Source organism: Vulpes vulpes, chromosome 10 (assembly GCF_048418805.1).
Source record: "Vulpes vulpes isolate BD-2025 chromosome 10, VulVul3, whole genome shotgun sequence".
Lineage (NCBI taxonomy): Eukaryota > Metazoa > Chordata > Mammalia > Carnivora > Canidae > Vulpes > Vulpes vulpes.
In genome coordinates, this window is record NC_132789.1 from 60,684,056 (window position 1) to 60,698,521 (window position 14,466).

The following is a 14,466-nucleotide window of genomic DNA, read 5'->3' on the forward strand; positions in this document are numbered from 1 at the left end:
ATCTATATATCTGCATAGCTTCATTTCTTCCTTCACTCACTATATATCTTATTTCATAAGATATATAAAATAAAAATAAAATACATTTAGTTTATAAAATCAAAATATTTTATTTATATATGTAAATATAAATAAAACATAAAATGTATTTATATTTATATATAAGTAAAATATTCTCATAGGATTCTTGTTGCACCTCCCATTAGATGGACCAACATTGTGGAAGGTCTATTAGAGGGAGAGTGGTTAAGAGAATGAACTGATCTGGGTTCTAATCTTGGCTCTATGGTTTGTTTCTGGGCAGTTGCCTCAAATCTGTACGTCAGTTTCTTTATCTAAAAAAACAATAAATTCTACTCCTGAAACTAATATTACACTGTATGTAGTAACTGGAATTTAAATAAAAACTTGAAACAAAAAAAAAAGAAAAAACAGTAATAGGAATAATGACTTCTTTATAGGATTTTTGTAAAGATTAAAAAAATATAGTTATGGGAAGTCATGAGTGCTCCATGTGTTTTGCCTTTTGCGAATAAGAGAAAAAATAGGAAACAAAGTACAACTAATTCATAATTTAAACAACAATAAAAATTATCTTATTGTTCAGAAAATGCAATTTACAGTTCCTCAACACCTGAGAGTTTATTAGAAATATATATAACTAACATCTGTCTCAACCTACTGAATCAAAACCTACATATCTTCATTCAACAGGTTTACAAATGACTTCTTTGTACAAAGCAATTTGAGTAGAGCACCTAACTTTTCATTTATTATCTCACTTAAATGTCAGGCTGTACCACAAAGAAGTAAAAATAATGAAGCATACCATAATATCACTTTTCATTTTTAATACTTCTTTTCTTAAATTTACAAACTCCAATACATACTTCCTTTAGATATTTTGTAACCACATATTTTTGGCTTATTTACCATATCTACTGCATCACATGTATTATTATAACCTTAATTCAATAAAAACATTCCCAAAGTATCTATAGTGTGGAAATATAGAAAATAAGTTAATTATGTTTGTGTTTGTCAATGAATTTGGGCAAGAATATAGTCTTTGTTTTATAGAGCAAAAAAAAGTAAATAAAAGAAGATGATCTACAGCATGAAGTGAATTGAAAGGATTCACATTTGTGTGAATTACCTTCTGTCTATGCAAACAGAAATGTTTTATGTGTATATGCTGCATTATGTAGGTTATAGCGTCGGATACTTTGGGGCAGGGGTGAAGAAGGGCATAAAGGCCAACTTTCAGAGGGATGATTTAATACAGGAAAACAAGGAGGTTGAAGGAATAGGATTTCATTTCAGAGAAGGAAAAAAAAGAGGGTCTTGAATATGGATTTAAGAAAGCCAGAGTTACCTAGCTACAGAGGAAAAGAGCAGATGTTAGAGTAGATGAAGGAGTGTAGACATAGTGGCTTTTCTGCTTCTGTTCCTCCTACGGGTTCAAATTGAAGCCACATCCTTTCCTGGTCACTATGATAGGGCTGTTTAAGTCTCGGCCTTTGTTCTCTGGACTTAGTACTATAAGATCAATTTTAAGAACTATTTTATTATTAATGTTCTTTCTACCCATATTGTATTCATTTGAGTAAGTGCAAGAAAAATATAATGAGTAGGACATATGCAGTTGTTTTTAAAAGCAGGATCATTTAAAAATTATATGACCCTAATAAAAACAGTAACAAGATGTTTATTCTTTTTAGGTTTATGCAATCAACAGTGCTGGCGCAGGGCCAAAGGTTCAGATGAGAATAACTATGGACATTAAAGGTGCATATATGAGCTGCCTTCCTGTGAAATACTGTTGTCTTAATCAAAGAGTAATTACAATTGAATTGTTATTAGAGTTAAGAATGTAGTCAAGCCTTTACATGATGCATATGCAATAATAACTGCATACATTAAGTAATAAAGCCTGCTTATTAAAGCTATACTTAAAATGTCTAAATAATAATGCAAATTACCATCTTAAAGAAAGAGAATGCCCACCTGCTATTTATCTTATATTTCTCTCTTTCTAAACTTAAAGTTTTCTGGGACAAATTTTATACTCTGTTATTTTATGTTTTTTAATTTTATTGAAAATTCATTGTTAAATTACCTGTGCTGGGCTTTGATTAATTTTAATTAGATACCTTGACTGATCTTTATCTTGAAAGTAAAATTCTTCTCAGTTAATCAGATAGTGTTTAACTTTATGATTCTGACTGTAAAGTAGATTAATTCATTATTCTGACAGGTATTCTTTATAGAAAATATAATTAAAATTGTAGGCTCCCCCTCCCCAAGGCAGTCCATGAAAACCAAAAAACGTTGTTAAGAGGAATGTAGGACCAGCCAGTCATTCAGGATACTATCTCTTCCTGACTGAAAACATACAAGCAATTGTAACATCTCTCTCAAAATCTATAATAAAACCTGCAAAGAGATTAAAAAACTGAAGTGTAGGGACCTTTAGTAGAATGCTTCTCATTCTGAAGCAAAAAGTAACTTTTCTTAGTCTTTGGTATCACAGTAGAGCACAGTGATTAAAAGTGTCAGCTCTAGACTGAATCTAGGGTCAAATTGCTGAGATTGAATCCTGTATTGGCCACTTGATATCTGCTTGGCTTTAGGCAAGTGCCTTAACCTCTATAAGCTTGTAAAATTCAGATAATTCTAGTTCCTACCTCAAGGATTGTTGTGAAGATTGAAAGAGATAATCTCTGAAAAACCCTTAGGACAGTACCTGGAAACTCATACCACTAAGAATAAGAATAAGAAATACTCACTGTAAGATGAAGCTGATAAATTTTATCTTTTCATCAGTGGTAGTTTATATAGTTGTAATATTATTTAAAAGCACCAAGATTTGTTTTTTAATTCATTCCAAACTACTTGGAATGTATGAATGCATAAGCTCTTCAAAAACATCAGGTGTTTTATAAAACAACTTCATAAAGAAGAATATCTTAATATCTTTTTCTTATTCAATGGCAGGACAGGTAAGTATGCAGGTAACAACAGATACATTATATTAATTCTTTAGCAAAACTTCCTATGTCTATTGCTTTCATCATTCCCAGGTAAAGAGGATTAGTTCTGACTTTCCACTCCTTAGATAGGACAGATTGACTCATGCTTAGTCATCTAGACAAAATATGTGAGTACTAGTGGTAGTGGTGAGGTGCTAGAGAAATATTTTTCTCTAGTAATATGCATGATTGGTTTTGGTGACATAGAGTGATATTGAATTAATAGTAGTCTCATTAAATTTACATTTGACACATAAAGTTGGATAATCATGTCCAATGCCAGATTCCTCTAACCGGAAACCTTTCTTTAGGGACTCCCCAGTGGCTTGGCTGAGAGTCTCTCAGAAATCCCTAAAACCTGAGGCTCTTCCTGAATCCTTCCCTCCTTCTTCCTTACACAGGTATTAGACCTGTGATCTGTGGTCTAAAGGCTCTTGCCACCTACTTCTGTTCCCTGATCCTGGATTTTTCATGGATATTTCCTCCAATAAACTTCCTACACATCTAATATTGTTATAGTCCTTACATCTCAGAGGAGTGAGCCAAAGGATTAAGCCAAAAATATTTGATTCAAATCCTGTTATTTCCCTTTTACAGCTATGTGACATAAGGCCATTTCCTCATCTATAAAATGGAAATGGTATTGCCAATTTTGACATTATTGAGAGGCTTTTTAAAAATTTAATAAATATGGAAATTGAAGTTTGATTAAGCAACTTGCTGTGCTTGAACAGCTGGAATACGTATATAGCTATGGGATGAGACAAGCAGAGTTCCTATAAATATTGATTTTGGAGATACTTGTATGCATTGGTGATAAATATGAATTATTGTGACACTTTCAGAAATTATTCTGGCAATATCTATCAAAGTTAAAAATGTTTTTATCTTCTGTTCCAGAAATTCTGTTCTTAGAAATCTATTCCATAGAAATAAAAGGATCAGTAAAGAAGGCTAAATATATAAGGCTGGTTATTTCAGCATATGTTCAAAACCTGAAGGAAAAGGGAATTCCCATTACTAGCTGAATGATCAAATAAATATGATGTTGTCACGCCACGATATACAACACAGTCATTAAGAAGAATGAGTTGGCCCCCTTATTGGTGACTTGGAAAGAATTATATGTCATATTTAAATGAAAAAAAGCAATATGTGGAGTGATTATAACACATAATATAACCCCATTTAAAAAACCAAACAGTAAAAATAATCCTTTATGTATAACTTTATGTATTTTATATGATTATGTGAACCTGGAGAAAAATATAAGAGGATATCACTCATATATTTGACTTGGATAAACTGTAGGAGGGATGATGGTATAACTAGAATAGGAATTGATGTATCAGCTAAAGGAAGTAAAAGAAGAAAAAACCCACTAAAATATTAGTATGATATAATGCACTTATAAAAATTATATAAGTGAGAGCATAAGTTATTAGAATTCTTTTAATATGTGAAGAGGAGTCAGATGCCTAAAAATCACACCTGAGCCCCCATATCTCAAGCAAGTATGAAATATACAATTAAAGCATTGGGAGATAATAATTGCTAAACATCTGTTGTATTTAAACAACACTGTTTCATTTGTTATGTGTGTCTGTCATCATTGTATCTATAAAACATCTGCATGAAATGAGAATTTAAAATTTTTTCCTTCTCTTCAGAAACAAAAAAACCCAATTGCAGTGATATTTCTCCTTTGTTTTAAGCTCCAGCACGACCAAAAACCAAACCAATCCCTATTTATGATGCCACAGGAAAATTGCTTGTGACTTCAACAACAATTACAATCAGAATGCCAATATGTTACTACAATGATGATCATGGACCAATCAAAAATGTACAAGTGCTTGTAACAGAAGCAGGAGGTATCATCAGTTGTCAACCTGTCTCGTTAAATTATAGAGTATAAATTGCAATGCTAAAGTAATTTCCATTTAAAATTAGTAATATAAGGTTGGCTGCCTATTATTAGACAACTTTTGAGCTTAATAAAGTGTTAATATTATCACGAATTATACTCATCATTAATTTATGCCTAAAATAGTTAGCCAAAATAAGAAAAGGCATAGTTAAAATATGTGATTTTTTTATGCTATGTACTGGTTGGATTATTTGGTTTGGACAAGATGGAGTCTTGATAGCTTCTTTGAAGGTATGAACAGAAGAATTACCCTTGACTGAGAGATATTCTTTGTGTCTCTGAGAAGTCATCCTCCACAACAAAGCCTGTAGATTCATGTGTTTGGGGAAAGATAAGGTTCCCTGCTTATCCAGGTAAATCAGCTGAATCATCCCTGGTTGTTCATAGAGTGGCAGATGTTGCATCCAGATTTTCCTCATGCAATTATAGAAATGCTCTTCAGAAATGTGAGAGTACTTTCATATATTACTTGTAATTATATCCTTTTTTCTGAAAATAGCTCAGCATGATGGAAATGTAACAAAGTGGTATGATGCATATTTTAATAAACCAAGGCCATATTTTACAAATGAAGGCTTTCCTAACCCCCCATGTATGGAGGGAAAGACAAAGTTCAGTGGCAATGAAGAAATCTACATCATTGGTGCTGATAATGCATGTATGATTCCTGGCAATGAAGACAGAATTTGCAATGGGCCTCTGAAACCAAAAAAACAATACTTGTAAGTATAGCTCATGCTTACTAATGCATCGTGATAGCAAGCAGGAAAACTTTTTTTTCATCCATCTACTCATCCTTCCATCTTTCCAATTAGCACTGGACATCCATAATGTATCGTGACCTAATACATGGTAAAGACCAACAAGATATTCTCCTTACATTTCATAAATATACAGTTCCATAGGAAAAGCTTAAAAATAATTATGATTTGATATGATAAGTGACATAAAGACAATGCTAATGTATGGGTTTTTGGAAACACTATTCTAGTCTGTTTGTTGATGACAGCTTCCATTTACTGGAGTCATAGCAATGATTTTCTCCTCTTTGTATTATCAACCTCTGAATTAGTGACTGAAGTATTTATAATTCACTTTAATATTTCTCATTTTGTAGATCAAGATAATCTAATGTATGAAAAACCAATTCTGATACTCTGGCTTTATTAAATGCTTTGCTAAATTAATCATGTGTCTCCTGTTAAATTGACTATGTTATTTTTGTCATAAGACTACAGTTTTTAATATTAAATTATTTAATTTCCAAAATGTAATTTTTACTACTAAATTTGAAAAATGCAGGTAGTTTCATGTTTCTTGTTTGCCTGCTAGTTAAAGCATTATTAAATCCTCATAAACAAACAAAGCCAAGTTAACATTAGAAAAGTAGAGAAGTCAGGCATTTAAAAAAATAGAATGCTTTATCATCTATTAATAAGTACAATTGCTTTGGTTACTAAGTTTTTGCCTGAAATTTAATCATCATATACAGACAATTCTGAAAATGATATACCACAAAATTTAATGCTTATTCAAATATTTAATTTGCATATTTTCACAACGCAGACTCTTAATATGTTCAATAAAATCATAAGAATTTGAGAAGAGTAGAGATTAAATTGTAAACTGAAACTTATGAGTATAAGTTGGTTTTGTATTTTAAAATGCCTGGATGTCTGTAATTTTTAAATAAGGTAAATTTAAATTATCTCTGAAGGTGTTAGAGTCACCCATTCTGTAACCATTTTCTATTTCTTATGTCATAAAATCATAGAGTGAAAACACTGCTGTACACACAGAATTAAGAATCATTTTTCTTAATTTATTAAGATGGACAAAGTTCTGTATGACCATTCTAAATCTAGGTCACTGGTATTTTCAAAGGTAGTTGAGGTATAATGGTTATTATACTTTATAAAGTGTGTTTGTTTAACACACTTTTTCACAACTGTTTATAACCTTCTGACTGCTCATGAGTCTGGCCAAACTTTTAGTTACTTTTTTATGTGCAGGATAATTATTCATCTCACATAAAGATAGGATATATTGTTCTGATGACAATTGATTTCCAAGTTTACATCTTACAAATAATTTTCTCTTGAATAAAAATGTGTATCTTTCATTGATTTTGTTTTTTTGGGTTTTTTTGTATTTTTCATTATTTGTTAAATTATTTATAGGAAAAAGTAATATGGCATGCAAATTGTCTTAATTTTTTTATTTCATAGATTTAAATTTAGAGCCACAAATGTTATGGGACAATTTACTGATTCTGATTATTCTGATCCTGTTAAGACTTTAGGTAAGATACATTCTGTAATTTAATTTCATTGATAATCTTAACATGCTAATCACAGTTGTAACATTCAATAGTAAATATATTAATCCATGACTAAATGCTCTCAAGTATAAATTCATTTCAAGCTTAATTAGCCTGACAAAGGAAAACATAATATTTGTGCTATTCTTTTAAGTGCTATTCAAATCTGAACATAGATTTCTATATGGTATTAGTTCTATGCTGATGTGTACTAACATTATACTAAGCAAATATTTACTTGGAAGCTTAATATATAATCTTATATACAAAGCATTTTTACCTAATAAAAAAGAAAAAGGTTTATGGAAATTTTCCTGAAATAATCTTACAAACTAGGTACTTTCCAGCTGTTTTAAATTTTATTTTCCAATAAATAGATAAATTTTATTTTCTTTCTAAATCAAGTCTCTCATGAGTTTTTCCAGTTATACCCACCCAGTCAGGCCTGAATAAAACATAGGTACAATTTAGTCAAATGCAAGTGTTCTCCTCCTCCTCCTCCTCCTCCTCCTCCTCCTCCTCCTCCTCTTCCTCCTCCTCCTCTTCCTCCTCCTCCTCTTCCTCCATCCTCACCATCATCATCTTTTGGGCTCTTTGTATGTACTAATAATGGAATCTTCACAGCTGTCTTATAATCTTTATCCATAGTTCTCAACCAGAGTGATTTTACTCTCCAGGGAATATGTGGCAATGTCTGTAGCAAATTTTGGTTGTCACAATTATGGAGACAAGCTACTGGTGTAGTGGGCAGAGGCAGGGAGGCTGCTGAACATCCTATATTGCATAGGACAGTCCTTTCAGCAAAGAATTATTTAGTGCATACTGTAGTATGCATCTCAGTAGTGCTGAGATTGAGAGAAGCTGTCAGGTGCTATTAGTTCCATTTTATAGATGAGGTAACCAAGGCCCAGATTAAATAATTAAGTGGCTCAACTAGTATTCTAGCACAGATTCCACAGATTCCATAACCATTACAAATACAGAATTTAGGCCTGGATTCAAAACTTGACTCTACCACTTGAGAAAAATAATGTTCATAAACCTCAGTTTTCCTATTTTAGAAAATGGTCATGATAGTGTCCACGTTGAAAGATTTAAATAAAGTAGCATATGTAAAGATACTAATATTCTATAGTTAGTAAAATTTTAAATGCTTAACAGCTTCTTTTAGGCTATAATAGGCTGTATAGGATATATAATAGGATAGGCTATAATCAAAGATCTTAGAAATATACTTTTTCAGGAGAAATTACTTCCCTAGGATTTCTCTAAGTGTGCAGCTTCCAATTTTCTCTGTATAAAGCTCTGAGAATGTGGACCTTTGTGCACCGCTCAGATCCACAGTATCATGTGATCTGCACAGTGAGAGCTGTGGCTGGAAGCAGATAGATTTTTCCATTATTCTCATTTAGAAATGTTCATCTGGTTGTGGAAGATTAATTGTCAAAAAAGTCAGCTTCTGCAACCTCTATGTAGTTAAGGAAATTTTCAATGTCAAAGAAATAAAAGGGACACATGGTTTGCTACATAGGTGTTTATAGAGGAATAACTACTGTCTTATCCCCTGAAATCAATGATTTAATTAATTAATTTTACCCAGTGATTCAATCATTTTAAAATTGGCTGACTAGACTTGTGGTTTTGAAATTGGGTGAAGTATTTCTTCATTGATAGGTGAGTTTATCACACCCTGACACCACCACAGTGAAATAAATGGCATCAACATAATGTCCTCTATGTTATGGCATTCGGGAACTATTACCATAGCAAAATGGTGACCCTGGTATGTTTAGTAATGGATGATAAAAGACATAGAGTGGATAGCTCACATATCTTAGGGACATGACATTCTGTAGGAGCCGTGCTAAAGATGTTGCCTTGCTGTGTGGTTTGTTGTGTGCTATGTCTCTCATAGATTGCTGGTTTCACATTGATGTGAGGATACATTCAGTCAGTTATCTGAGCGACAAAGTTACAATGTCCAGGGTAATAGGAATGAAAAGGGGGGAAAGACAAGCATCAGAAACCATGATGTGCAGGGATGTGATTCCTCACATTCTGCCAAATGGCTTCCTTCTGGCCAAAGATGGGCCTCAGCTAATACTTTGGCTGCAGGTAGTCCCAAGGTATCTTCAATGATGCTCTTCTTTTTCTTCCTTTTTCTCACATCCAGTTCAGTGGAATAAAATAATTAATTCTAGAAGGTAGCAGAAGTACACCATCAGTTCTCTGGTACTTTCTTTGAAATCATGACTATCCCCACCCCAGTCATCCAAGTGCTAATGCTTGTGTGCCCTGCTAACCGCAAGAATCTAAAGGGGTTGTAAGATGTGGAACAGAGGGCAGAGCATAAAATCTGGTCAAGGTTAGGGAAGGAAGCACTGGTGAAACATAGACTTGATGTATAAGGTAGAAAGCCATTGGGTTGATAAGGGGTAGTTACAAGGAAAGGTTCTATATATCTGTGATCTCATTTTTTAGAGTTCATGTAATACTTATAGACCAGTGACATAAGGGCAGCTCTTCAGGCTCCCCCTTAGAGTTTCTTCCATAGATTCCCTTCTGATAAACTGTGGCTTTGTGTTAGGCTTTTGCCCTAAAATGCTTATTATGGATTGACCACATGGAGTTCTGCTATCTAGACAGTCTTTTATAGTCAGTAAAACCATGATAGGCAGGAGTGGAGAGAATGATTAGGAATGCCACCCTGAGTTGCGGTGAAATAAGATGTGCAGATTTGGAGAATGGAGTATACCTTTGGAGCAGGATTCCTCAATGTCTAGAAAAGCGGCCCAGTCATCTGACTGGTTAATGGGTTTATTACTATCAATTTCTGTCCTCACATTTTACCTGGCTATTGGATATTATGGTTCTGTGACTATCGGATTCAGCCTTATGGGTTGGGCAACAAAGAATACCCTCCAGAAATGGTTCTGGTCCATGACCTGACATTAATAAAAGGCCATTGAGTCGTTAAGAGCTTTGGGGGCGGGGAACCTTGCCAAGGAATATATAGTAGAAGGACTCAAGAAGGAAATAAACTACATTGGTCAATGACAAGAATGGTTTCATGACTGTGAGAATGGGAGCAAGCAAATAGTAAAATGCACTGATATAATAGCCTGTTGTCATTAGAAGATTACAACAGATGTTCAAGTCCCTGTTTATCTCAAATATGTCATGTATTGGGTTGGATGATATCAGTTGCAACAGGCGAGGGGCTCCCGACATTCTTAAGAAGCCTACTGAGGACTTATGTCTATATGTGATTTCTGATTTTGGTGAAATAAGTGAAGATCCCATCTGGGTCATCAAATAGCCAGTGGATATACATTCATTCGCTGGTATTTAGCATAGCACAGGCAGTGAGCTCCAAGCTAAGTTGCCTGTCAGTAAAATCTTCATATTTAAGAGCTTTAGTAAGGCCATCTTTTCAAGTAAGGATGGAGTATACATTTCCATGACAGACCATTTTGGTGGTGGCTATGCCTCTTATTTGAAAGTTAAAATTAGGGGCAACAGAATCACCATAGACTAATGAACTAAAAGGTTTAAGTTTATTGAAGAGTTAACAAAAGCAAAAGTGAGGAGCCTGGTAGGGCTTTGCTGAATAAGGATGAGTGTGTGGAAGAGGAGTATGCACTTAGGGGAATCTTTATGGCCTATAGGAATAAACAGAGGAAATGACATATGCCATTATTTTAATCCTAAAGAAATACCTACAACTTATTTGATTTTGTTTTCACTCAGAATTGAGTATTAGCATTTTTATTAACAAAACTCATAAGAATCCTTCTTAAACTCTTTTTAAAAATCCTCTTTAGGCACATCAGTTTATGGAAACTGCTCGCAGGCAATGTTTTGATTACAAGGTTTAATTATAGAGGATTCCTGTGATTTGAAAACCAGACACTGCTTTCTGCACCTTACAGGGCTTCATTAAAGCTGAACAAGATGAAACCTTAAACCCCATGGCAGAGGCACTCTGTGATTGTTTTCTTTTGTCATAACACTTCTCATTTAATTACTAGGCTAACAATGAGAAGTTCCAATCTGCTGTTCACTTAGAAACAGAAATAGGGAGACACTATGTATTTTTTTGCAGCGAAAGGATCACTTGCCCCCAAGACACCAGAGGAATGAGGAGTTTTATGATGTTAACGAGGCAGTGGTAATGTGGTGCTGAACCTCATAAACTTTGCAGTCAGACAGGCATATTTCAGGCACTGTGGACAGATACTGACTTTAGGGGACCTTGGGTTCATGACTTTAACAAATTAATTTCTGAAAACTTATTTCCAAATTGAAAATAATAATACCTAACTTGTAAACTAACTGGACAATTAACTCAGATGAATGAATGCTGAATGAATATGAAATATTTATTAATAAGGATAATCATTTATGTGCCAAGGCTTTGATGAGTATTTTTATATATAACCCCACATATTCTTCACAACACTATTAACACAATCTCCTATTTATAGATATTCTCAATTTATTGGTTCGAAATCTACAGCTGGGTCTGTAAGCAACTTGTCCGAGGTTAGAGAGCTAGGACATGGCAGCACCAGTTTTTATTTTTTTATTTTTATTTTTTTATGTTTTCTTTTTAGCACCAGTTTTTAGACCCAGGCGGCCCGAGTCAAGTCAGTGCTGTGCGAGAAACTGCTGTACGCATAGCCTGGAAATCACTAAGTGTCCAACTCAGTTGCAATTGTATTGCTCTTGGTGATTTTTCTGCTTTCCTATCTTTGATGTGCCATTTTCTCTTCACAACATTTTTAATTACTTCCAGGTGTTTTCTTACCACCTTCTACCACCTTCTCCTCTTAGCCCTTTTGAGATTAGCATTCAGTAAAGTAAAGCATTAGTATGCATCCCTTTTTGTTTTTTAAACAATAAGTAGGTGTGATTTTTCTTTACACCCTGGAAACCATCGTTTATTATCTACTTCTAATATTTTGCCAAGTTGATGCTTGAAAATAATATGTTTAGGGTATTTTATTTTATTCATTTATTTTTAAAGATTTTTTAAATTGATTAGAAAGAGAGAATATGAGTGGTGGGGGTAGGAGGAGGGGGCATAGGGAGAAGGAGAAGCAGGTTCCCCACTGAACAGAGAGCCCAACCTGGGACTCAATCCCAGGACCCAGGATCATGACTTGAGCCAAAGGCAGGTGTTTAACTGAGCCACCCAGGTGCCCATAGGGTATGTTTATTTATATTTCTTCAATTATGAAACTGAGTGACTTTTCATAAATTTTTTATGCAGTACTTGCAAATCTGGGATAAATGGTGCTGTCCAAAAGAGAAAAGATCCTTATACTTAAGTTCGGTAGTAACAATTTGTTTTCTTTTAAGATTGATAATAATATTAGGAGATCTTTCACATGACATACATCTATATCAGGAGTCAGATACGTCCTACGGGATTTATAACTCATTTAATTCAGCTTCTCCATAGTTATAAAGCTGGTTTAAATCAGGTCTATTAGCTGAGCTGAAATAATAATAATTTCAATCAAAAAACACTTAGGAAAAATGAGTGCTTTATAATTATGTTTGCTTAATTACAGCAGTGCATTTTATTATGCAAATAAAACATAATTTAATGTGACCTTTCTTAGAACTTTAAGTCTAGTCAGGAAATGACTTGGAGAGAATCATATTTATATTTTCAAGTGAAAGAATTCCATTTCCTATGGAAGGATTTGGAGAAGTGACTTCATTTTGGACAGTAATGCTCCATGGGTATATGCATAGCAGTGAATCAGAATTTGTACTCGACAGTCATGGTACACTCTGTCCTTTCCTACTAGTACATTTGTAATACGTGTGCCCAAAGGATTACATACTGTTTATTAATACATTATATGTCATTTCCTCACTTCACTTGGCCAGTGCTTTGAAAGGGTAATCTAATCTGAAACATTTTTTTGTGGTCTATGAAATCATTTTTTTCCCCACTAGGTTCTAAGGTCCAGTGATTCAGTGTTACCTGATAAAGAGGATTCTTTATTCATCTTCATGTATTTCCTTTCCCATGCATATTCAATTAGAGTCAGCTTGTGAAAATTCATAAAACAAGCCTTTCACATGTAAAAAAGGGATATCTAAGATACTATGTGAGCTACATGCTGCTTTACAGTCTCCTAAACTTAGCTGGAAATTCTAGATGACCATGAAACTAATTCGAATCTACCATGCAAAATAGCCACAGGAACCCTTTCCCCTTGTTAACATTTCATAAGCACCAATCCAGGGAAAAAAGATGAAACACTAATTCTTGCATGTTATACAGGTAGTTAACCTATTTTATCTTGTCACTTAACATTAGTGATTTTAATAGTAAAATTACAAATTATAACTCATATAACTTAAAAATGGTTACAATTATAATTAAGAGTTGTTTCTAAGTAAATGGTAAATAACTTGTATATTCTTATTTCAGTGCTTGATCTTCAACATGAAAATTTTTAGTATCTGTTTCAAAACCAATATTTATATTCATTCTGAAGTTTAGCAAATACTTATTGAGCATTTGTTCTGTATCTGGTATTACTCTCAGAACTGAGAATGCAGTTTTGAATAGAACAAAGACTCCTGTCCTCAGGGAACTTTACATTCTGGACAGACAATGGACATTGAGGATCATAAATAAATTTATTAGAAGATATGTTAAAGTGTGATAAGAACAATGGAGAAAATAAAAAGTAGGATGGAGTGCAGAAGATATAGAAGGGGGAAGGCAGAAATGAGGAAGTTGGAGCTTTCAATTTTAAATAGGATGATGCCTTAGTCCGCTTACGCTACCATAAGAAAATACCGTAGGCTGCCTGGCTTAAACAACAGAAATTTTTCTCACAGTTCTGGATGCTAGAAGTCTAAGAACCAGGTTCCAGTCAGTTTGTTATGTGGTTAGGGCTCTCTCCCTGGCTAGCAGAAGGCCTCCTTCTTGCTTTATTCTCAGAGGGCCTTTCCTCAGCCCATGTGCAGAGGGAGAGAGCTAGCTTTCATTGTCTCTTGTTATGAGAACACAAAGTCTATTGGATTAGGGCCCAACTATAATGTTAGTGTACCTCCTTACTCCAAATACAGTCACACTGAGAGGTTAGAGCTTCAACATAAGAATTTTGGAGGGACACATACATTCAGTCCATTCAGGCCTCATTGAGAAGATG

At 33.9% G+C, this 14,466-nt stretch overlaps 1 protein-coding gene and 1 long non-coding RNA gene across 2 annotated transcripts in view; one reads left to right on the top strand and one right to left on the bottom strand.

The window, feature by feature from the left end:
• Positions 1-14,466, top strand: part of PTPRQ (protein tyrosine phosphatase receptor type Q) — a 192,385-nt gene that overhangs the window by 133,138 nt on the left and 44,781 nt on the right. The window contains exons 30-33 of the mRNA XM_072724451.1: positions 1,722-1,788; positions 4,748-4,906; positions 5,462-5,684; positions 7,191-7,264. Of these exons, the coding sequence (XP_072580552.1) occupies positions 1,722-1,788; positions 4,748-4,906; positions 5,462-5,684; positions 7,191-7,264 (523 nt within the window). The remainder of the gene's footprint in view (positions 1-1,721; positions 1,789-4,747; positions 4,907-5,461; positions 5,685-7,190; positions 7,265-14,466) is intronic.
• The window catches only part of LOC140594218 (uncharacterized), a 73,869-nt gene continuing 68,814 nt past the window's right edge, over positions 9,412-14,466 (bottom strand). Inside the window, exon 4 of the long non-coding RNA XR_011994886.1 lies at positions 9,412-9,479. This is a non-coding gene — a long non-coding RNA (uncharacterized lncRNA). The remainder of the gene's footprint in view (positions 9,480-14,466) is intronic.